Genomic DNA, 26,199 nt, shown 5'->3' with positions numbered 1-26,199 from the left:
ATGTGGCATGTGCTCTTAACCACTCGGCCACCTGCGCGCCTAAAGTAGACATTTCTAATTGTTAACTGCACATGACGACTCATGATGATGATATACAGTTTGGTTAAGTTATGTAAGAACGATACACGTTGTTTGCCCTCACCAGTAAAACTACTGAAGCCTTCACACATAGGGAACAGTCCAGTTAAATTTGTTGTCATCACCATCACTGAAAGATGGTGACCATTCACATTCAATGCCAGAGACCATCTTTGAACAGAGATGGATTGTGATATAAGCAATATATTCGCCCCACTACTATCACTTGACAAAAATGTCCATTCTTTGGCCATGTGATGGAAACTGAGCCATCTCTATGACAACTGAACAAACTATTAACCGCTGAGAACCCTAATATGCAATTGAATGGCCCATGACAAGATAGCAAGTACTGGCTACCTTGGATTAAGATTATTTGATCAAACAACCATTGCTACCAACACATTTGCCTCAGCAGTTTAAGGATAAACACCATTTGCTACCTGGACACTGCTGATCGTCAGTAATGGAGGACATTAACAACAAAACAATATCATTTGCATCACTGATGTCAGACTTTTTGGTTTGGGTGTTTTCAAATAGTTAATTTGCTCTGATACAGAATCAGTAGATGATTCTTACACTTGAGGCCAAACCCACAAAAGGATTGCAAGGCTTTTGTGGCCACTAAATTTGTGCAAATGAGACCACAAACCACAAAATGGTGCATCTGTTCCATTCTCATGTATGTAAATTAGGTAATAATCATATATATGGGGCGATAAATTGAACCATTTCTATGCAAATAAGCCTTATTGCAAAAAACAGTCATTCATAAAGGCCACCCCTAACTGCAACACTCACAGAGTGGAGTTATTAGCATCTTCAGAGAGTTGGTGTTAACTGCTCTCAAACTCATTCCTTACTCACTCTCTCTCTCTCTCTTTATATCTGAAAGCTTGTGGACAACAAACAGAACATCAGTACTGAAGTCTGACACCTGAACAACATTATTGTAATATTCAGACATTAATTTAACATGTTTCAGACCTGCCTGAGTCACATTAAAAGCTGATATACTGACATTTGAAAATTCAGTAGATTATGTTATAGATCTGAACGACTAGTGAAGTAAAAGAAGCAAAATACATGAAACTTGGTTAGCAATTGTAGAGAGCTCTGTGTGTGTGTGTGTCCACCTCTGTTAATTATATTAAAGACACACAATTTGAGGCTTTTGTGCATTCTGCAGTTTTCATTATGGACCAATTTGTGCGCTGAAATGTGGAGAGAAGCCTGAAACATTTGAAAACTCTCCGCTTATTCAAACAGAAGCAAAACAATGCCAAATTGCACTCAGCTGCAAAATTTCACTGCACTTTGTGTCGTGATATCATTAGCAGAAACTATAGTTTGTGGATAGGAACTTAAAAAAGGAGCCGATTCACAGTGCTATTAGCGAATGCATTCTTTGAGGATTTGGCCCTTGGTTTACTTTCCTCTTGGTTCAGTTTTTCTACAAAACAGAAAAATATGAGCACACTAAAAGGAATCACTACAAGCTATGTGCGAACGTACACTACACTCAGTGGTCAGATGTGTCTAGGGTTGGATCAGAGAACGTAAACATAGGAAGGTCCTCTAACCAGATGCAACACTCTTTGTTGCACTAGTCCAGTCTGACCTCCATTCATTCTGGCTAGCTGCAAGCAACTGTTGATTGTTTTCATCCACATCACATTAAGCCAAGTGGGAGCTGTTTAGCACAAACTTGCAGAGTATGCCTAGTAGTTGGGTTGGATCAGGTTCAAATCACTAACGAGCCACTTCAGAGTTTGATTGGAACTAGACCAACACACTTTCTCAAAGGGTCTCGTTATGGTTGTTTTGTTCTGCATCCGAATACAATTGCTGTGTTCAGCCTTGCCCAAACTAATCACACAAAGGGGGAATTAAACCAGAGTCCAATTCAACTGGACCAGCAACTCATCACCAGCAATATGGGATGTGGGATAATGTTGGATAACTGATGTTTCAATATCTGTAGGACCTGAACAATTACATTATATTACATAAAATAAACACAAAAATATTAAGATCCATCCTTATTAAACAAAAAGAAACAATTAAATGTCATACACTGTTCTTTTATTAGCTGATATCTAGGCAATTTAGCTGATATCACCCTATATCAAGCAAAAATGTCAACACGTAAGCTGTCGCCTTGCACTCTAGGCTAGTGTGATGGGCATCTTTTCACGGACTACACAATTATTATAATTTGATCAACAAATACTTCATAGCTATGTATGAATTTATAATAAAATCTGTCTTTCACTCTATGAGATCCTGTCATGCTCCTCAAAGACCATTTGTAGCTTCTCGTGTCAGTGAATGACAGGCAGAAGCTCCACCTAGCTGTGTAACTTTATCCTAAGAGTTTCATTAAAACACACTAACAGCAGCTACTAGTCAGCAAACTTGTCTAGTAAGAAAAATGAGCATGATGCAGAGGCCAGAAGCCCTCTATGGAATTACTCTCGTTTAACTGTAGAGAGAACCTTGCTATTGATAATTGATGGATGGAGCACAAAGGCAAGGATAGAACCATAGAAAGCATATCTTAAATTACTATTGTTTGATCAAAGGAGAAACTGAATCTTTTCCTGCTGTGAGATTTGAAGAGCTGGATTTTCTTACGGCAGAATTAAAATAAAGTCTTCCAGCCACAGACTCTGTTAAAAGTGCAAGGATTGGTATTGCAGAGGTATAGGCACATCTACAGGTCAACGTGGCTACAAATAATGAGCCAGCCATTATCTCCACGGAATGTTCCTGTTACAATAGAGCAATCATCTAACACTTTAGTGCAAGGACAATCTGCTGATTTAAAGCTATGAAAGGATTGTAAGAGAGAAGTAAGAGTGTGTTACAAAGGGATACTCAGTTGTAATTATTTTCCACTGTTTGGTTTGAGGAATTAGAAGTGAGATGAGCCAGGAATCAAGTTCAGATTGTGACCTGGAGGTACAGTATGGGGTTGACGATTAAATGATATCTAGACAAATATAAGAGTTCTGACTTTAAAAAGATTCATCTCTGTTCTGTTCTTAAACAGAGCCCCATTTGCACTATTTAGAATAAAATAAAAATTCTACAATAAGACCGACTATACGTCAGTAGGTTTCACAATATTATCCAACTTCCCTACCCCATCTGTGTCACTTAGCCCATTGGTTGCTCATTGGTTACTACTGGAGACGTGAACCTGGGGGACCAGGTGTTTGCAATGGCTCAATCATTTCCTAAAACAGCTGGGCATTATAGTTTCTAGCAAACATTATTCAAACTGTTGGAATTTGGCAGGGACTACTCTTGACTGTGGGAGAATACACATTTGATACTCTATTGAGTATATCCAGCAGAGGGCTGGTATATCATTGATTCAAAAATTAACTGTGTTATCGCCAGCCATATCCTTGAACGACATGGCATGAAAGTTCTCTAGTAAATAACACAATGCATACAGTAACAACAACAATGGAGGGTCACTTATTTTGTTGTGTTCAGATGGCATGGACAGCAAATTTTAGAGGTTGTGTGATTAGGTGTAGTCCATGCAAAGTCCTGAGTAGATGTGAAACAAAATTTGACAAAGACATGTCCATAGAACTTGAAAATGTTTGAGCAAAAAGTTTGCACTTGTCTGAAGACTCTTTGGTCCCATTTACAGCTAGTATTAACATGTCTATGGACACCTTATCTGGATAATGACATCGGAAATGTGAGCCTTTGCATTTACACCTACTATTAATGAGATTTGCTATCTTGGTTCAACTCATATTGTGATCAGATATATTTAGATTTAGATTTATATGCAGATTAGTTAGGTACGCCCCGGGTCAGTAGAAACAATGCTATGGATTGGCATCATCCATTTTTCGCAAGGGAAAACTTACAGCGATGACTACTACTTGTAGCTTTAGTCAAGCTTGCTTTAGCTAGTAGGAAGTGGCGGGCTTAGGTGACCTTTCAATTTATGAATGCGGTCATGCTGTACAGATCGAAAACTACACCTGGCTGCGATCCAGACCATCTCAAAATGTAGCCTGGCTGGCATTCATACATAGCTACTTAGCAAATTATCTCTGCCCTTCAGAAGTATCAACAATGTTAGCAGATTGACTGGTTGTTGATGAGTTCACTGCCACGTTAAGTTGATGTGGCGCTATGTAAAATCAAACTTGACTCGATTTCTTGTACATATATTTACTTGCTGAATATTGGCTCCATTATTCTGAAGCACTCAGTTGGTCGATCTCCTCTCATGTCTTGCCATACAGGTTTTTCTCTCTTCCTCCACCTACCAAATCACTAGTCTCTTGGCTGAGACCAGCAGTTTCACAGTGCCGGCATAGAGCCCATACTGCCAGCACAAGGCCTGTTTTTTTTGGCAGTGGACATTCTCAGAACTGATTTAGTGGAAGCGGCACCAAAACTCGGTTGATCCAACAGGGGCATCAGTTGCCTGCCTGGCTCATAGCTTATGCCACAAGGCCTTGGGGGTCATTGAACTGTTTGGTGAGCTCATAGAAGCAAGCTGTGCTCTTGCAGCTCCATGATCATTATATAATTCCAGTCTTTCATAATGTGCTCTGGCACTTCATGAATGCAACAGCCAGGCACAGCACACTATCTACAGAGGACACTCCTTGCAGCAATATGCTCCACACATATACACAACCACATTATGCATGCTGTAATGAATAAGAATTGGCTTATTTAAGGGATTAAGGGTTTTCAGATATACAACCATTTGATTTGAGATATTGTGTTGGACATAGAGGATTAGAATACATTTATCCATTCTCTTCATGGTTTTATGCATGGATCAGATTACATTTTTACAGATCAGACAAATAAATTAATTGAATTATATGGGAGGTAGACATATAGTGTTTTGTTTTTTAAAATCATATTCCATGGAAAATAAACCCATTTACCAAACCATCTCCCCTCACAACTCACAAAGAAAACAACATCACCACATTTGACTTTTAATTCCTACAAAAGCAACATGATGGAAACTAAAAGCAACAAAAGATTAATAAAATGAGGATAAAAATTATTTACAATTAGTTAAGCTGACCCCAGTAAGCAGAACAAAGACTAGGTACTACACAGTGGATTTTCAATTATCATTATCTTTTTTTTACAAGAGCCAAAAGTGAAGCAGAAGGAATGGGAGAGCTGACATGAATCCAAACACAGGAGGGTGGTGGTGGAGCTGGACGCCTGGATCAGTGGACTGGGCAGGCGGGAGAAGGCCGGTCAGAGATGGTGATCCAGAGGAGGTTGTGGAGTTGGTGCAGGGAATGAGCAGGACAGATGAACCTGAGACAAAGACAGACAAGGAATCAGAATACTATAACAACACAAGGAATAAACTAAGATGACGCAGTTTGGCTGTAGCACTGTTACCACAGTGGGAAACAGACGATCTGGCAGTGAATGGAGATCTGAGCCACGTAGATATACTGCTGGGAGTTGATTAGTGGAATGGACTTCAGGTGTGCAGATGATCAGGAGAATTCGAGGCCACGCCCACATCACATCATACAGACAGAGACACAGGAACACATGGATCGGGAGGAGGAGAAGGCAGTACCCTGACAAATTCATGAAGACACAGGGGAAATTGGTGTATTTTTTATGGAGTGGCGGTATGTACAGTACACAATATTACAGCACATTAAAGCTTTTCAATGTGTGTTTATTAAATGTGCACAAATTTAAAGATTTAACACAATTTTACTTTATGGCTTTTATTTTGCGAGTTAAGGTCAATTCTAAAGTCATGTTGCACCATTCTACACCATGTTGCACCAGAAGCTCACAGGAGAGTGAGAACTGGATATACTGGGTTGTTATTGGGGTTAAGTAGCTATGTTTTAGTCAGGCGGGGAGTTCCGGTCCTCTGAAATGTCTGAAAAGTCACTTAAAACTGCATTCTATCAAATGGCCACCAGGGGGCAACCGTTTTGGTGTCAAAAGGACTTCCGTCTCTATACAAGTCAATGGAAAATTCACCAACTTCTCACTTGATTTCTAACCTCAGTAAACGTTTTCAAAATATGTTTATCGTCTCAATCGCTAGTTTAAAGCCTTCTTCAATGCAGTATGATGTTCATTTGTGAAATTTTGGCCTCCCTGATTTTTTTTTGATTTGACGATAAAGCAGGGTATGCATTAGGGCGTGGCTACGTTTTGATTGACAGGTTGATTGGTTCACAGGTTCAGGAGGGCGCCTCATGCCCCTCCTGATGCCCATATAAGTAGAATCCGTGTTTTTATTTTTCCCGGCATGCACCGCAAATTTTCAAGATGGCGCTGCTGAGATCCGATACTATTGGCCTCAGAGCAGCAGTTCACAAACCAATGGGTGACGTCACGGGTGTAACGTCCATTTCTTATATACAGTCTATGGTTTTAGTACAGATTCAACACACAAGGTATAACATTAACGTTAATTAGAGGTCCTGCAAGGTAGATTTTGTTACCTTTGATGAGAACCAATCTAGCTGTTTCCCCTAGTTTCTGTGCTATGCTAAGCTAAGCTAACTGGCTGCAGCATTATATTTAATTGACTGATATGATAGTGGTATCAATTTTTCTTATCTAACTCTCTAACTCTCTAACCAGAAAATAATAATATTTCCAAACTATTAATAAAATATTTATAAAAATAAAACTATACATAAATGTCTGCATTTGGGGTCGGGGCTTCATGCAAGAGACTCAGGGATTTGTATAGTAAAGCTATAGAATAAAATTCCCCTTATCCTAAATACACACATCTTTTTTAAAGCAATCTGACACTGCTACTTTATCACACTGTAAAATTACAGCTTTAACACCTTGTCAACATATATCATGTGTCATTACACACATAGCTCCTGCTAAACTCTGTATCTCCATGCATCAGTGAGTGTGTGTGCTTGTATTTTGCACATGCTTTTGTGTGTGTGTGTGTGTGTGTGTGTGTGCGTGTGTGTGTTTGCTTGAGGGGCACTTAACATTCTGTTGCTAAGTCAAGCGTGGCACTGAGTGACTTGAGAAGACGGTAATCGTGACAAACGGTGCTGTTCGAACATTGCGGCTGCTCATGGGTCAGTCATGCAAAGAGGAAGTGAGACGTGATATGTGGAAGAAAGGACACTTTTTATTTTCTTCAAATAAAAAATCCACTGTGGCGCCATCAGAGCTACTCATACAAAATCCTTTGGATCAACTTACAGTAGCGTTGATGCTTTTAAGATTGACACTTTGTGACATGCTGTCTGCTTTTCAGTCCATTCAGCAAACATCCATCCTTCCATCCAGGCATCTTGCCAACTATATGTTCCTTCAATTTCATCTATAAGTTAATCTTCTCCTCTTTCCTTTCTTGCTTCTTTCCCTCCATCACTCTCATCCACTCATGTTGAAAAGAGCATGACAACCGCACGATCAAATCCAGCCCCTGGCATTTGTCACATCTCATCCCCATGCTCTTCCTCGTTCCCATGTATCCCATCATGCTCCCAACGAGACTGTCAGGTGAGGCAGAAATGCTATAAAAATAATCTATCAAATGAATGAGACGTGTCTTGAGGCTGGGGTCATCATGAGATTTTCTTCACCACTAATACAAGTTCTAATTTTGGCAGTCAGGACTCTGGGTGGGGGAGGGGCTGGGGGCTTCACAGTAATCATTGATTACAACACGAAGGGTGCACATTTAATGGAGTACCACGCCAGCTGTTTCACGTTTGGGGCAGGTGTGTCATGACGTGACATAATGTGACCATTGATGTTGTGGTGAATACAACAGTAGGGAAATCTCTAGTTTATGATGAGTTTGAAGTCTAAGTGACTCTTTTCAAAATCTCTTGAGTCCATTAATGGTAAGATCTTGCAAGATGTGTCAAATAAAGACTCCACCCTATACTCACACACACAAACACACACATTTTTTTGTTTTCAGAGAATCACCACTCTGAAAAGCTAAAACATGATAGCGGAGTGATTTGAATATGAAATAATAAAGTAAAAACAGAGGACTTCTTTAAAGTGTACAGTTATGTCATGTATCGGTTGGACTGATAATACACGTGTTGAGCTGAGCCATGAGCAACTGTTAGCATTCAAACAATGCTGGTATGTTGTATGTTGGTATGTGTTACCTCACAGCTTATCAAGGTAAAAGGTACCTTTACATGACTACAAATGTCACCTTTCGAGGAAAGTTACTGATTTGCAAGAAAAATGAAGCATCTAGAACACCTGCATGTTGGAGTTTGATTATATACTCTCACCACTTGAATGTGCAATACTGATTTAGTACACGTTGGAGGCATCGTAGTTCTCACAAACAGAGCTGGTCGTCTGTACCTCTTCATCTAAGGCAGGCATGTGCAAACTATTCCATAAAGGGCTGTGTGTCTGCGGGTTTTTGTTCCAACCAATCATGAGCACATGGTTTGACTAATCAACTGTCTGAAGAGAATATTTGTAACAGAATGTCCTCATTAAGTTGCATTGACTTTGCAAATAAATATTAAGTACTGTTTTAAAGTAAAGACAGAAGCAGAAAGCAGATTCTGGTGGAAGATGAGAAAACTGGTTCAGACTGAGCTGAACATTCAGTTGCATATGAAGAAACTTGCTTGTCTTGTAATCCGGTGTTCTGACTTTGAGGGAAAAAAAGGCTGCTTTTCTTTCAAGTCAATGCATATTGTGTATATATTTTGCCATGGTATACCTTTACACCTCTAATATGTATGGTTGTAATTTTCAATCATGAACATCCACAACCTCACCAGGCTGCAGACCAGATTGTTATTCTTTCCCTGGGAAGAGGAGATGGCAGAGGTTCCTGGAGATCCCTGGAGAATTGGACCTGCCCAGATTAGAATGTTGTCTGCTTAAAGGGCAAGGTCACTCTGCTTCACCAGTTAGAGGACTACAGCTCAGGCTCACTGTGGGTTCTCTTTGCTCTACTATACATCAGGGTTTTTTTTCAGTGGTCTCTCTCTCTCTCTCTCTCTCTCATAGAATTGATAGGTTCATGAATTTTGAAAAGAAAGTCTTGACTTCTAAGCCAGACTTCAGTCTGACAGATGCCATCATAAAGACAAATTGAAAGGTAAAAGATGTCAGTGGAGAAGTTTTTTTTTCTTTTTTTAAACATTGAATGTTTTAAAACATATTAGCTTATGGCATCTACAGTGCCTATAAAGAAGTACACAAGTTTTCACGTTTAATTGTTTTGCAAAATTGGATCGAAGTAGTTCCAACACTGACCATTCAGCCAAATCTTTGCATAAAACAGTAACATTCTATCTAGCTACCTGCTAACCTGTTATCATACGTTTTGGATAACTGCTCATATGCAGCAATGTAAGCAGCACGTAAACATGTCTGTAAATGTCACTTCGGTCCAATTATATACCACTACTAGCTCACAATGCTAGTACACACACATGCCCACATGCAATGGGCATTCGGGCAAAGAAAGACTACTGACAATACATATATTGTACCAATTACACCAATATACTTCACACACTTTAATGTCAAAGTGAATCATGTCTACAAAGTAATCTACATTCATGATAAATATAAAATTTAGGGTTCAAATCAATTTTAGAGTAAATACACCTGTATATGCTAGGTCTAATGTTTAGTCAGTCGTGGTTAAACCATAAAGACAGAAACACTCCAAGCAACTGTGTAAGTCAGAAGGTGCATTCAAGAACACTTCCAAGTCACTGAACATCCCTTGAAGTAGAGTTAAATCAATTATCAAGAAATGGAAAAAGTACGGCACAGCTGTAAATCTGCCGAGAGCACACTGTCCTCCAAAACTGAGCGAGCGTGTAAGAAGGAGATGAGTGAGGGAAGACACCAAGAGACCTGATCTTACAGACAGACTGGAGAGAATTAAAACAACAGTTGGACGGCTGCTTCAACAACTGCAGCATCATGTGAAAGTTGCAAAGAGAACTCCACTCATAAAAAAACTCATTTCAGCTACAGTTTACCAGAAAGTAGAAAAATCACCTGGAAGAAGGATCTATCTTCTGATGAGACCAAAATCAAGGTTGTTGATGATCAGACAAGACACTTCGCAGCAGACCCTTGAAAGATTGTGAGGGTAGAGGGTACAGAGGTTGTTTATCATGCTTCTTTCAAAAGGAATAGCCATGATTCTAGATTCAGTAATCACAAGGAGAAAAAAATCTGACTGACTTTTAAGACACACTATAAACAGGCTTGTAGAAACTTGCTAGCCTAGCAACAATGAAGCTGTGATGAATAATTCATAATTGTCTAGTCCTCGAATATGATACCCTCCACTTTTAAAAATGTAATTTCCAGGAAAAAAGTGTAATATTGGGCCAGAATCCACAGATGCTAATGGAAAAAATGATTGCACTCCCATTAGTACATGTGGAGTCAGAGTGCCTCTAATTTGCATGCATCTGCTTCAGCCTTGCTCCTTCTTGGAAAGACTTGAATATTCTGGAACAGGCAAGGAGTCCTAAGGCTGGGATCCAAACAGTTATGGAGTGCATCAGTGATTATCTTTTGATTAAGGGTGAAAGAACACCAATGTCTAGTCATGTGATGTCAGAATACCTGATTTAGAAATATCAGATATCTGCAGGAAGAAGCATCAAGCAGGATCAATCTAAGGAGAAGGCTTTCATACAGGCTAAATGAAGCTGTTATTAAACTCATAAATAATGCATGGAAGAGAAATTGCTTAAATAAATGACTGTTTTCCTTTGAAGCCAGACATTAAGAAGGCCATTTGGGGACATCACGATGTGCATGAACATTCTAATAGGTTTTTATCGGAATCCTGTTGCTGTGAAAGTTTGATATTAGCAGGTTTGAGATGGAAGTAACAAGATGGAAATGACTCAAAACATAATTGGCAGATCTTAAAGTAGTCCAACACCAGGCAAAACAAAGTCCAACCGGGGAAAAAGCAAGTGGGCAAGGAACAAAAGAGTCCATAGAAGTCACTTTGACCAACTGCTGGACACAAACTACACAAAATAAATTAAGCTACTTCTTTTGTCATCTTCACATTTACATTGACAAGCTCGGGAATTCTGCGACAGCTGGATTCCTGGTAAATCCCAGACCTAGTATCTATTTTTAAAACTCTAGCTAAAAAAACAATGGCGTGTCATTATCATTGTGTCGCCTCACTTAGCTCCACTGCAGCTCCAGAAAGTACATACAGATGATCACATGCATGCTTGTTATCTTTCTCTCTCTCTCTCCTTCTCACACACACACTTCTTACTGGTGCCATTATGAAGGCAGATGCCATCATCCATTACACACTGCCTCCGGCTCCACAAACAGTTTCGGGTTAGGCAGGGTAGGCTCCTACTTCTCATTAACCCACGTCGACAGTTAGGGTGGTAATCCCAGCCACATCAATCAATCCTAATTGGTGGAAGCCTGAAGAAAATGCTGTGTTAACGTATTAAAGATTCCCCAGAGAGAAGAGGGAATGCAAATGTGTGAGTAGGTGATGAGGTTTTCTCCCCTACATCTTCCTGTTTTGACACAGAGGTTATCAAAGGTCTCTGATAGTTACCTTTTAGATACTTTACAGTCGATGACAATTGTAATGTTACATTTAATACTAAGTAATTCGGTAACAAGCTGCTTCTTAATCATTGTTTCTGTTGATCAGAGTGAATGCATTCTTGAAAACACAGTTCATTAGCAATAGAATCTGCTTTTTTGCTCTATTTTTATTAAAAAGTATTGATAGTGACATTAGATTTAACTTTTTTTGTATGTGGTTGTGGGCTGTAGGGAGCAAACTATTGGTACAGCAAGCTACAATAGCTAATAAGCTAGTCAATTTTAATGTCAGTTTTAGCTTAAAAGGACTTCAATTATTTATTTTGTAATTGGTTAATCCATTTATCAATTTTCTGCCACTTATCTGTAGGTCACGTTAATTGATGAGCTATTGCACTCCGAATTATTGATCTATACAGCTGGGATGTTAAATTATAATAATAAGTGAATGTGTAATATAAATGTCATTGAATTAATGTACTTAATTAATAACTACAGGCCATAGTGTCCCTGCTGGTTTCTCCTTATGTAATTAAAAGAGTCAAACCTCAAGCATTAAAAAACAATGTAGAAAACATGATGGAAGTATGACCTTTCTGTTGGTTCCATGTATTAATTTGAGGAACATTGCAGTGTCCTCATCACTCCACACAGATCTGATGCTCTCAGCTCTTCAGTTAAGTGGAAGCTTCATGCTTCAAGTACGTCATGATTTATTCATTAAGTCGGTTTCCATTAAACTTTGTGGCAATTTGACTGTATTACTGTATCAGCCCGAAATAGAAAACTTTAAGCAATATTTAGAGATTTTTTTGGGATGTGTGTTGCACTTTAGCTCTGGTTTAAATCAAGTGCAGCTTTGCTGGAATTCACATGAGGTCACCAAAGTAGATATATGATTAACATGCTTGCCTTGATAGATGAAACACAACTAAAAGAAAGCGAAAGAGATCTCAATAGGTAGATACTTTCACTTGTTATAGGAAAAGCACAGGTATTTCCAAACCTGAACTGTTTATTTTAGTTGAATCAGACTCTTGTTTGTTTCTCCCCTTTGTAGCAATGTGTTTGGGCAGGTCTGAACACAGGAATCATACTCAGGGGTGGTAGAAAACAACTGCACCGAGACCCTTGGAGGATGTGGTCTCTGACCCAACTACAAGGCTAAACAGCTCCCGTAGCCATGTGTGCTTTGCTTACTGGGTCGCAAATGAGTGAAATCAGAGTGAATTGAGGTCAAACCTGGATTGGGGCAACAAGATGCGTTGCTTTTTTAATATTTGGGAAAATAGGAGCTTTTCCAGGAGCTTCTTCTTGTGTTCAGAACCCGATTCTGTTTGAGGTTTCCTACCTGTTAAAGGGGAGTTTTTCCTTGCTGCTGTAACCAAGTGCTGCTCATGGGGGAATGTTGGGTCTTTGTAAATCAAATGAAAGAGTATGGTCTAAACCTGCTCTATGTGAAAGTGCCTTGAGATAAGTTTTGCTGTGTTTTAGTGCTATATAACTAAAGATTGATTGATTGATTGATTGATTGATTGTTTTATTGTTTGATTGATTGATTGATTGATTGATTGATTGATTGATTGATTGATTGATTGATTGATTGATTTACCAAATGAAGGGGAAAATGTTACCAACTCATCATCTAATTCAGACCAAAGCAAACCTACTCTAGGTTTGAAGTCACTTTTACAATACCACTTTCTATTCCAAGTATTCTAGTAAATCATGACAGTGTGACAGTTATCCAGCATGTGCAATACCAGGACCCTGAAACTGAAGCAGCCAAATGGCATTCAGCCATCATTCAATTTATAATGTATTACACCTATGCTATACTGTGATATGTCAACATGTCTCCTGTTAAAAAAGCTTATCAAGCTCAGTCAAGCCTATGATATAATAATATACCACATGAAGCTTTCTGCTGCCATTAATTCTTAGGATTCCTGCACTTTCATCATGACAACCCATCACTGTAAGTATGATGCCCACTGTGTCACCTGATAACCATTGACAGTAATGGAGTCTACTTCCTCTATAGAAGTCAATTAGACTGTGAATGGCACCATGGAATACATTTATTTAAAAACAGGACTCATGTTAATGTTTAAATTTAACTTAGAATTCATCTTATATTGCAGAAAGGTTGGAAAGGATGTAATCTATTAACAGAAGGAACACATTAGCATGAACATCACAGTGTGGTGACAATGAAATTAGAAAGTGTCATTGAAAGTTTGAAAACATATGACTGAATAAATGATAATGTATTGTATTCGCTTCCTTCTTCAACATCTTTCTACCATGACTTTTGTTTTCCAACTGGGTGAGATCAAGTACATAAACACCATGTTCTCAAGAGCTGTTCAAACACCTATGTTGTATCTGGTAATGAAAGCAGTGTTGCCAGTGAAATGTCCTCATACATGTAGCATAGAAACATGTATCTGAAAAAAATCCATTGAACGATAGCTGATATGATGCATGCTCTTTCACGAAACTCAATTACCACAACACCAGAGATAATCCACGAACAAGCAGAGTGATCGATTTTTCTGTCAGCAGCACTGCAGTGTTTGTGCTGGTTAAGCCCAAGAACACACAGAGGCAGATTAAATGTATGGCCACTCAAATGTACACTTTAGTTTTACCATCAAACTGTTTTCAACTGTGAGCCTGGAAAATAACTTTGCTAGCCAGCTCTCAAGGCCAAATTTGTTGTTGGCCCAACATCCTCCACATGAGAACCATAGAGCTCCATTGTTGTCCAAGAAATATTAAAAATACATCAGGGAGCCACAACTTCTTTGAACACACATACTGTAGTTTATTTCGACTTAAATGCGCACACACCAACCTGCTACCAGAAATACTCACTATAGTACCAAATGTGGATTAATCGGCTTCTGAAAATAGTCCTCAACAAATGCATTATTTACTCGTGTTGGATATTGTTTGCTCCAAACCTGCTGTTTCAGGAAATTATTAATACTTAATATTATGAAAATTAAGTACTTTATTTGACACACATACAGTTGTAGAATGAGATTCAATCTCTACATTTAACCCATCTTAAGTATTAACCTTTGTAGGTCTGCTCAACCATTCTGGTCAAAAACAAAATCAATTTTTGGGCAATATTTACCACTTGTATGACGTATGTAATGCACAAAAAGACTATCAGATTGTGTTATGGTTGCTACTGTAGAAACAGGTTGTGCTAGTGTATAAATGAAGAATAACACAAATCACTACTGACATAAGAGATCCTGCTGGAGACATTTTTGAAGTTGAGTTTCATTATTTCATCTTGTACACAAACAGAATGAGTCTCTAACATGTTTAAAAAAAACTTTTGAACAAGTGAGGTCTGAATGAGGTCTGTGCAGGTCTGTAAAACATAAAAATTAGGGTCAATGAGAAAAGATCTACGTTTTATGTTGTCATGGCCTGGTGTGACTTACAAAGGGTTAATAGCAGTGGGCAGCCACTATGCCAATTCCAGTTCTATGTCAGTACCTTGGTCATAGGCACTAAAAGGAGAATTAACCTAACATACATGTTTTTTGACAATGGGAGGAAACCCATGAAGTAAGGGGAGAATAGCAAACCACACAGAAAGGCTCCGCCCAAGCCGGATATCGAACCCAAGAACTAACCACAGTGCTAACCATGAGCCACCGTACTACCCAATGAAAATAAAACTTCATGTTTGAGACCTGAAAATTCACAAAAGGATTTTTTCGACTTTTACTGCTAAACCTGCACAAATGAGACAAAAATAAATTGTGTAATTCACAAAGCACCTGCAAAGAGTGAAATACACCCAAAACTGCACTGCCAAGCACATAGCATCTCGGTGCTCCTTTGCTAATTGCACACGTAAATTGAATAATATGCATACATTTAGTTCAAAATGGTCCCCTTTCTATGCAAATGAGCCTCTTTGCAATAACAGTCCAATTCACAAGGACCAGCACAAATTGCCACACGCAGTAAAAGTGAAATTACTAGCTCTCTCTCTCCTCCCTCTCTCTCTCTCTTCAAGCTTGTGAGGCATTGAATGATACTGAATTGATATTGAAGGATATAAAGGGCAAAATCTTCAGTCAGACATTGGGGAGGATCAAGAAGGTATGGGGTTTTAGGCTTACCTTGGATTTTCAGCTACTTAAAAATAATTTATTACAAACAATTTCACCATATAAATCTGAATCTCAGTGTCACACCTGAGCTGTTTGGATGTGTAGTAGAACACAAATTAAATTCAGATCCTGACAAATCTGGTGTTAATGAAGTTACTGCTGTTGTTCCATGCGCAAATTTCTCAGTGTGGAGATGCTCTTATCATTTGTGTTCACCTCTGTTAATTGAAGTAATGAAATTTGAAGCTTTTTTTGCTCTCTGCAGTTTTCATTATGGACCAATATGTGTGCTGAAATGTGAGGAAAAGCCTGAAACACTGGAAACCACTCCCCTCACTCAAAGAAATCCAAACTGGGCAAACTACACTCAGCTGCAAGACTTTATGGGCATGTTTGCACCATCATATCATTAGCACAACTTTTGTTGAGCCACATACAGAGTAGAGAGGTCAGAAATGTTGTCAAATTTGTCAGCTTGTTTATTGGATATAAATTAACTCAAAAGATTTCTGTGTCTAGAGATCACTGTTTTATTTGAGGTAGATCACCCAGCTGAACGTGAGTGCAGTCCTTACCTTAGGATATGTTTAGTAATACCATTATAGGCAGAGGTCTGATAGGGTACACCATGGTTTATACTGAATAAAATAGTCCATATTTATTAGTTCTACTGTAGCTATAAAGTAACCACTGACAACAATCAACATTAACTTCACACTCATAAGAAGAATAAGGTGTCTCAACATAGGTGTCAGCCTCATGATGCACTACCCGTCTCAGCCAAGTCACCATCTGATGCTTCCTCGTTTGGAAAGCAAACTTCTTATTATTATATGTGTCTATACTTAGATTTGAAAGCTGTTAAATGTCATGCCAAAGGTGGCAGAGCACACACATGGAAGTAAAGCAACACACTTATCACGAGGGGAGCTTGTCTACGTTCCTACAGCCCTATGTTCCCTCGGCCCTATGTTTCCTCAGTTTAATAATAAAATAAAGAATGTCACCTGTCTTTCAAGCATTGTCATGGATGAAAAAACAGACTAAAGGGGGGGGGGGGGGGGGGGTAACAACACGTTATGTGCATTAGTGTATGGCCATACCTGTGCTGTGGGAATGTAGGCCTGAGGAAACATAGGGCCTAATTTGGTGGAAAGTCCTTGAGGGAACATAAGGCTGGGGGAACATGGGGCCTTATTTTAGGGCTGTGGGAACATAAAGAAGATCCCATCATGGGAGACTGTACGAGACTCCACAGTAGATTTCCACATGAGGGAATGTTCATCTTCTCACCTGTGATTGGTGTATATTGCTGTCTGAAAAACACACACGTTTGTATAGCTATCTTAATGAGGACCTTCATTGACATGATTCATTCTCTAGCCCCCAACCCTAAACTAAACCTAAACCCAATTCTAAGCCTCTCCTTAATACCCTTTGAAGGTGTGTGAGAAAGTGAGGACCTCACTTTCCTAAAATGTCCTCACTTCACAGGTATAAAACCCAGTTCTCACAATGATAGCGATACAAGTACACACACACACACACACACACACACACACAAATAAGGTTTGGTATAAGAGGTTGTTTTTCTCTGCCCTTGGTCACACTGTTCCCACAGATGAAAGCGTGCAACTAAAGAAGCACCTTAGCAAAACGTCAATTAAAAAGAAAGAGGGAGAAAGACAGGAAAGAGAGAAGAAAAGGAGAAAATCAAAGAGATGAAAGAGAACGAGAGTTACAATGATTGAAGGAGGTATAAAGGACGACAGGAAGGATGCTGGAAAACAAAGAAATGGAGGAGAGAAGATCTAAGGCGTGATGGTGGGGACTTGCATCTGCTTGACACCATGGCTCCTTTGAAATGTTACTGAGCCTTTGCTCCTCTGTGTTGAGACAATTCATCTTAATTTGCTTGGATGACAATGGTAAAGCAAGAGACTCACAAGCTTCTCTCTCTTTTCTCATTTCACTTATCTTGATCTGTCTTTTCCCCAAACCGTTCTATTATTTTCCCAGTTATACGTGGTCTCTTTTTTTCTTTCAGCTTCTTCACGTACCACAGTAAAAGCATGTGTAGATTCTTAACCCATATAGAGAATACAAATAATCATGAAGGAAAACTTTCTGGATCCAATACTGTATACTTTTTATGATTTGAAAAATATATGGCAATGCATCTATGACTTTAGCAGCCAAAAATGAAACATAATCAAAAGGTCATAGTCCAACACCTGGCAAGATAAGTGTCATTCATGCAAAATTGATGCTATCCTCCTGCAGCTTGCATATAGAAACATTTGCAAAGGTGTCTGAATGTGAAGCGAAGTTTGAAGGTCAGCATAAAGTCAATGTCTTTCAAATCTTTCAACTTCTCAAAACATGAACCTTATGTCTGAAAAGACTATTTTAAATCTTTATGTTTTAGAACTTCAAATAAATTCACAGCTCATGTCTGTACATTTAGTATGTATGGTTGTTTGAGACTAATAAACACAGACTGCACAAACACTCAAGTAGTCAAATGCAAGCAATGCAAGGCTTCACTTCATCCTCAGTCTAAACACCCCTCAAGAATCACCAGATAGCCTGTGGATACAAAATTAGGTAGTGAAGCAGCGTTGCTTTTTCTTTAAGCGAGGATGGAATATTACTCACTCATAATGCAACCTGTTAACAATGCTAAAAGTTGCTAATGCTATAAGAAAGAACTAGTCAGGTAGCACAAGGACTTTGTGACAAAGAAAATGCAAACATTTATTCACCTTACTGGACACTGTCATTTTGGTTTGTGTGTAACTATCTGTTTGTCTTTCTGTTTTATATGTTTCATTATTTTCACAATAAGCAAAAGTTATTAGTTCAGTGCAGTAAACAGAAATTAAACTTTAGAGAGAGCATAATTTCACCTTCAGGCAGTAATGCAGTTAATTACACCTAATACAGGAATTCTCCATTGTTATATTGTAGAGATAAGAAGCTGATCATCGTTTTATGCTTTCTTTTTTAAAGGAGCAGTAACTGATTTTTTGGCCACTTGGGGGCAGAAGTGCATATTCTAAATACAAAATTGGTCTTATAAAAATTGCTAGAAAACATACAACATTAGCATTTATCTGGAGGCATGTATGCAAGTGTATTATTCACTCTCCTTTTAGCTCTGTTTAGGTCTCCACTAACTCTTTAGAAAAATATCTGGCTCTTTAGCTCCACTATATTCACTATCTAATTCTTAACTTTGTCTGTCTCGGGTTTATCAGAGCTTATTTTCCTAAAAAAAAAAGTTGCCTTCTGAGAGTGGTGAGACGAAACCAAAACAGCAACGTTACTTGTGCCATAAATTAAAACAATGAGCTGAAAGACTCATGTTATAATTCTCTGTAGGTTTGTCACTACAAACGCCCTTCACATTATAAAAATATTGATTAGTGCAGCTTTAAGCTCATTGGCTGCCAAAAAGTAGACATTGACCTTTATATACGGAGTTGGCTATTTGCAATTTATTGTTTGAACCCATGCACTGCAGCTCTGCAGATTTAATGCCTAGCCGATGACTCTGTTCTTAATGACTGGTACAAAGAGATTCATTAAGTATCCACGACAGCTGCTCTATAATATGATGGCATCAGTGCAGCACGGCAGAAAGAAGGAGGGTAAAACAAAGGACAAGTCTAGGAAAAACATGCTGCCATGGATGCATAAAGAACAAACAGTATGACAACAGAGGGAAAATGTGCAAGTGCTGCAAAAACAACATGAGTGTGACAAAAATTGAAAGCTGAGAGAAAACATAGGAAATAAATAGGTTTGACAGAGCTGTGGTACTACTGAAAGGCACACAGGCACATACCTGTCACTGTTCAGTCATTAGTTTCTGCACAGAACTCAATGAATGTGTACCTACAGGGACCGGCGAAACTTCCATTTAGTAGAAGAACAACGTTTAAACGGCGATCTATAAAACTGACACATGGAAAAGAATGGAGAATTGTGTATGGCTCCATTAAGCTTGCAGGCTCTTAAAAAACAATGGGAAACGTGATAAAACTAAAATATCTGGTTTAGGACTACTGAGTAATGATCATTGTTGTCCTCCCCCTGCTGAAAACCATTCTTTGTTTCTGTCTGACATTATTTCTCCCTCTCTCCATCTCCGTCTCTTTTTCAATCCTTCATCTTGTACCGTTCTCTCTGTCAGTGTCAGTTTATCATCCCCTGTGCTCACATGAGACGCCGCTCGCTTCTCAGCCGCCAAGTACAACCACTGTCAACAATATAAACCCAAATTTAATAACGGCGGTATCTCACGAGCCAACCGGGCCAGCTCACTGACAGCTCAAGTCATAAAAGTCTCACTAAGACAAGTGGAGACAATATGGTTTTTATGTGGGTTGACTTTTGACAGTATTGCATTAGGTAGAGTTCATCGTGAACACAGAAGACAAATAGTTTTGTAGTTTGTGAATAACAAACCACATATTTATATCTAATATCTCTCTTGATAAACTGATAGCACCAGTTATGGAAAAACTGATTTCATACATCCAAGGATGCTTCTCCTGCAGTCATTGAGCAATGACTGGAGCCTTTGGCCAGGAGGTCGTGTCATCAGATGGTTACCAACGTTCATTGAGTGTTTCAACACTTAACCATAACACTCTCCTGTTGGCGGGTCAGTAGCGGTGGCCAGCTACTACTCACTCCCTCCTGGCCGCCAGCTTAACTCCTCTCTCCTGCTCCATATCCAACAGGAGGTTCTCTCTGCTGCCTCCCCCAGTCTTCGCACTTCCTTCTTTCTCTCTCTTCCCGTCAGCCCCACAGCTGTCAAGAACTTCCATACTGACTGTGCTGGGAAGCCTCTGCATCCAACCTAGACCGGGTACAACCATGCCTGCCACCCTTTGTCCCTGCGGTCCTGCACCAGATCTTTGTAGCGCTCAGATTTCCTTTCAAATGCCTCCTTGCACCCCTCTTCCCATGGCACAGTGAGCTCCACCAGGATGATCTTGTTTCCTTCAGTGGAGAACAATACTGTGTCAGGTCTTAAGGTGGGGTGGACGACATCTGGGAACTGGAGCCTTTTTTTCAGGTCTGCCCTAAGTTCCCACGCTTGGGCTGACTGCAGGAGACTTGCCCTGATTTTGTTGGGCCCTGGTGGCTTTGCTCCCTCCTTGACAAACTTTATTGCAGGTGGCAGCTTGTTCTTATATTGACGTTTCCTGGTTCTCTCCTGCTCTAGGATGTCAGCAAGCACGGCCAGTACTTTGTCGTGGCTGTGGTCAATGTATCAGTTTTATTGTAATTTCTAAAATTGACCTCAACTGCAACTGGGCCTTTATTTGAAATATACTTACATTAGAAACTTTATTCCTAACATCTAATATATTTTTAATCATATTTTAACCAGATATCTCCCTACTTTTTGATTTTCTCCTGTTTCAATTTGTTTTAACTCTCAGTTCAGTTACTGCACAGGTTTTTTACATTAAAAGCCTTGATGGAGTGAATAATGCTTGACCACTGACTCCAAACCATTTATAATCTGATAGTCACATCAAGACAAAGATCTGACTGGTATCAAATTGTGTTAAAACACATTGTGGTTTGGAGTCAGTGTACAGGTGTTGCTCTATTGATCAAATTTGGAATCCAATAGTTTTTTAATAACCATTTAACCAACACATTCACATTAAAAGTCTTCCTACAAGTACAGGACACCGTTCTATGAGTGCATCTATGGAAAGCTACAGTACTGACCAGTATAGAGAAGGTCTGTATCAGAGAAGAGACTTGTGGAGAGCCTGATTGTGTTTAGTATTCAGCTTTCACTTGTTAGCCCTCACTCTCCAAAGCAATTCCTGGAGCCTGAAACATCTTCAAGGTGTCATCCAGCTAATTTACAGCGAATTGAAGCTCTGACAACAGGAGGTGTGCGTGGAGAAGAATCAATACCAGAGCCTCCTCACCAGTCAGCGGGCCGGCTGTGTGAATTGGACACTGTCACCAATGTCATTTTCTGTTAGTATAAATTGGCTGAATGGCATCAGATGACTTACAAGTATATCACACAGTGATCCACGTGTACACACAGAATGTACATATGAACACATATTGGTTAGCGGACACACACACATATACACACACACGTGCGCGCACACACACACACACACACACACACACACACACACATACAACAAGATTAACCTTCAAATGTGCTGCCTAAGCTGTTTGCCTCGGTTACCTCGCTGGTAACCTTTTCACAACTATGTATGCCTCTCAGTTTTCCCCCACAATCCCTTGCAGCTTTTAGCTGTCATCTTTAGGCCATTAGGAGCAGGCTTCTGTCAAAATACTTCAATTATTTACCCCAATAATGTCATTCTGCTCACTGAGCATAACTGACAATGAGGGATTCAGGTATTGATGTCTATACATAAAAGAAGAAAGAGCAGCTTGTCATGTTCTTTTTAACACGTCACTGGAGACATATAGGTGTTATAGAATATTTAACCCAGACTAACCTACAGCCAGGGCAGTTGAGCAGAAAGAAGCCCTCGATGGGAGAGAAAAAAAAGAAGTGTGCTCTTTTTTGTTTTTGGCTCCACAGAACACAAGGCTTGACCCATTCTCTTGATGTTGATAGTTATGGTCACTGTCAGAAACCTAGTATGCCCAAAAGTAAATGTGGAGTTACAAGGTTTCCACCTGACAGCAGCGTTATCCAATCAGAATGAAATCAATGTTGTTTGGGGGATGTGAGCTTCAGTGCTCAGGGGCCCCTGGTGGCACTAATGCAGCCTTGCTAATCCAGACACTGCAGGCTAAAATTTACACATGGACCAAATTAATACAACTTAATTTAAAATAAAAACTGGTTGAATAGAGTGTTTTTAGTATATACATTATACAACATTGTTTTGCATAATCACTATTTTATTTGTATTACTTTAAATATACTCTGCGGATATTACTTGGATACATTTACTTAAGTAAGCTTTTGATTGCAGGGCTTTTTGTGTTATTGGACTGCCAATTTAAGGAGTGGTTTTATGTTTTTGGTTGGTTGGATCGAAAAGCATTAAGCTAGAGGATTGACATATAAGAGACAGACAGAGGCATGAAGAAACCCTGTGCTGCCACCAGATCAATAAATGTGGAAATATCAGTTTTTATGTCATCCCTGAAGCCCTGCTGTGATTACTGACTGGATGAGAGTGTTAGAACATGATTGTGTTTCCCTTGTCTAGTTTGACATAAGTGGTGGTTTGAGGGTAATTCACCGCATGCGACTCATTTGGTTCTGTTGCTCATTGCTTTATCAGAAGTTTATAATATTGGGCAGAATGACAGAATCACCCCGCGAAAAAAGCAACAGATATATCTAACATATCTTTTGACTTCATGAACTTCTCAGAGTTGGTATTCAGATCTTGGGTGAAATGTTGAGGCTGAGCTACCCAAGGTCAGTAGACCAGATCACACATCCTACTACAAGGACCTTAAGTCTTTTCTCCTGACCAATGAGAAATTGTTATGGTCCATTTTTTACATGTGCAGTGTGTTGAGGAAAGGGACAACTAGGCCATCACTGTCTGCTGCCAGCTGTTACAAATAATGACAGTTCAGCAGAGGTATGACAGCTGTTTAATGGATTTAATTAGATCTAATGACTGCTCTGCATCTTGGCCATTTTATTGGAATCACTGTTCCCAGATGATGTTCCCATTTATCGGAATGATCATTCCCTCTAAACACTAAAAAAAGGTTAAAGACCTGCTGAACAGCTTATAGAGACACCACTGAATTTAGTTGGGGCTGCACAGTCCTCTCTAGGTCCTCACGACATTCAGGTGTGAAACCATATGTACATGATGCAGGAACACTGTCCACCGCAGGAACTTTACAAACTGTAACATAGAGCTTCACATAACTTAGAAACACCTGTGAAGTGTTGGTTCGAGGCTCTGACTTTATTTTCTGCTGTTTTACAAACTAGACCATTTTGGATTTATGTTCACTGAAAAGGTGACATCATTTTGGGTACCAGGACAAACATCATCAAAGTTTGCTCTTTGGGAGACCATAACAGGTTATTTTTTGCTCTTTGCACTTCTCAAATCTCTATTTGCTGCTCAGTATCTCTGAAAACGGTTGTTTCTTTTGTACCTTTGAACATACAGAACCTGCTCAATATTAAGAGAAAATAAAGTTGATAGTGTTTAACAATGTTCTTTCTTATTTGAAAGAGATTTTGCAGTCCAGCACAGTCAGTTTGGTGGTGAGGAATCTTATTCAGTCTCTGGGTCACTGAGTACAGGACCAGAACCAGATCTATGCACAGTTCTGCATAATGTAATCTATTCATTTCATCCAGCACATTACATTTGTGTTCCACATGGATTGAGAGCTTGATGTAAAAGGTGTATTATACAGTATGGAGTACTTTATGTTCATATAATGTTGTTTCCATTCCACAACAGTTATGACCTAGTTTATTACCATATTTATCATATTTCCTATTTTTTCCAGTAGCTGTGGCAGGGTTTCTATTGTGGCATTCTGTGTGAGTTATGAAAGACACACTCCATATATTGTTTTCAGTATCAGCCCTTTAAATACTGGACGAGCCCCCGGTAAAACAAGAAAAGGCTAATCGGTGCAGGAGTTATGGCTTCTGGTCATCTGCTTGTTGGAGCTTGGAAACAATCTTGTTCTCAGACACATAGACACGCACACTGGGAGAATAACAACACACTGGCCTTCATACTGTGACCTATGTTAGCCTCTCCATGAAGATCTATGAAGCTCAGCGTAGTTGTAAAGACCCCTGAGAGATTGCGTGTGTGCCTTTGCTGACACTCACGGGGTTATAAAGGCACAGGGGTGACCACTGCTACAGCATCTCACTGCCAAGCTGAAGGGTCTTTACAAAGAATACTGCATACACTTAAATGTATACATACTTCACCGTTATCTGATGGCCCATAACAATTTGCACCCATCATAACCTCCATCCTCTAACAAGTGCTCATAAGGGGATAGCTTAATGTGTCAGGTTGGTAGATTGTTAATACACAGCATACCTGCAGCAGGTAGCGGGACACGGACCATTTCACTTCCCCCATTATGAAATCACAGAGGCACCACACACAAGCGAGATGTTTCAGTCATGTAGCTGCAGATTTACAGTAGCTGCAGGCAGGTCCGTTTTTTCCTGAGGCTTCCATTCATTTGAGATCTAACAAGATTTCAGCTCCGCTCTGCAGTTTTTTTTCAGGATAAATTACTCCAGATTGACAATTTTACATTTTTTAAAACGAGGAATGCACATCAGTGAAGTTACGAGTGCAGTAAATGATGCATGATGACGTTTAGTGATGAGATTTGCATCTTTATGGGAAGATGTAAAACCTAATCAAGCTGGAAGATGCAGATCTGCAAGAGCTCCACACTCTAACTGAAAAGCAGTAGGTTCACTCTAGTTACCTCGATTCTACTTTTATGTCAGCTTTGTAAAAATCATTAAGGAGATTGGTGTTGAACCCAAAGATATGGTCAAAACACTGGTACCCATTGTTTTCTATGAAAGCCTACATTCTGGCAGCATCTTGACATGTCATCATAGGTAGACTTGCATCATAGTACACTCCTGTTCTTTACCAGATCAGCACAGCCCTGCTACTGTAACTCGACTATTTCTTCTGTTCTGTTCTGTCAGGCTAATGTAGTCTCTGTGTCAAACAACATGCATTAATGCTAAGAGATACTGTTCTTATTAGCATTGTTCTTGTATTGCAAAGTAGAGCAAGTTAGACCTCTTATTATGATAGTACATGATTATATAAGACATACATCAATACTTCAATACTACATCAATACTTCAGATCAACAACAACAAACAAACAAGACCAAAAAAATAGAAGAAATAAATAATGACTCAATAAAAACAGTAACTGAGGAAAGTGAAACATCAGAGGTAGGATGAAAATGTAAAAAATTAAGAATACCCAAATAAAATAAAAGTTAATTAAAGATTAATGAAAAAAATTAATAAATAAAATGAAATAAAATCACTACAAAATAAAATGGGTAGAAATGTGAGGAGGGGGAATTGAAAGAAAAACAAATAATAAAACAACTATACAACATAGGTCATATTTATGCTCTATTGTTTATTAAACAGTATGTTTCACTTTAATATGAGAAATGGATTTGAGGAAGAGGACAGAACTCTGGGATTCAAACTGGCTCCTGTGCAAACCAATGGGTTCACGTTGGAGCCTATGGGCCACGTGTAGGACGGGTTTAGGCACACAAGTCTACCTGACTACCTGCTGACATACTGTTATATACAATATGTACTGTAGATTTCTGTCCA

The 26,199-nt window shown here is 39.2% G+C and overlaps 2 protein-coding genes across 2 annotated transcripts in view; one reads left to right on the top strand and one right to left on the bottom strand.

Annotated features, from left to right (window-relative positions):
- Positions 1-7,597, bottom strand: part of LOC133992239 (cationic amino acid transporter 2-like) — a 56,161-nt gene extending 48,564 nt beyond the window's left edge. Inside the window, exons 1-2 of the mRNA XM_062430959.1 lie at positions 7,555-7,597; positions 5,274-5,412 (exon numbers count right to left, since the gene is read on the bottom strand). Of these exons, the coding sequence (XP_062286943.1) occupies positions 5,274-5,412; positions 7,555-7,597 (182 nt within the window). The remainder of the gene's footprint in view (positions 1-5,273; positions 5,413-7,554) is intronic.
- LOC133992170 (craniofacial development protein 2-like) overlaps positions 1-26,199 on the top strand; it is a 780,535-nt gene that overhangs the window by 636,451 nt on the left and 117,885 nt on the right. The gene's annotated exons all lie outside the window — the stretch shown is intronic.

The sequence above is a fragment of the Scomber scombrus genome, chromosome 12 (assembly GCF_963691925.1).
Source record: "Scomber scombrus chromosome 12, fScoSco1.1, whole genome shotgun sequence".
NCBI classification, from domain to species: domain Eukaryota; kingdom Metazoa; phylum Chordata; class Actinopteri; order Scombriformes; family Scombridae; genus Scomber; species Scomber scombrus.
Note: the sequence above shows the minus strand (reverse complement) of the source record. Positions and strands in the feature narration are given on the sequence as shown.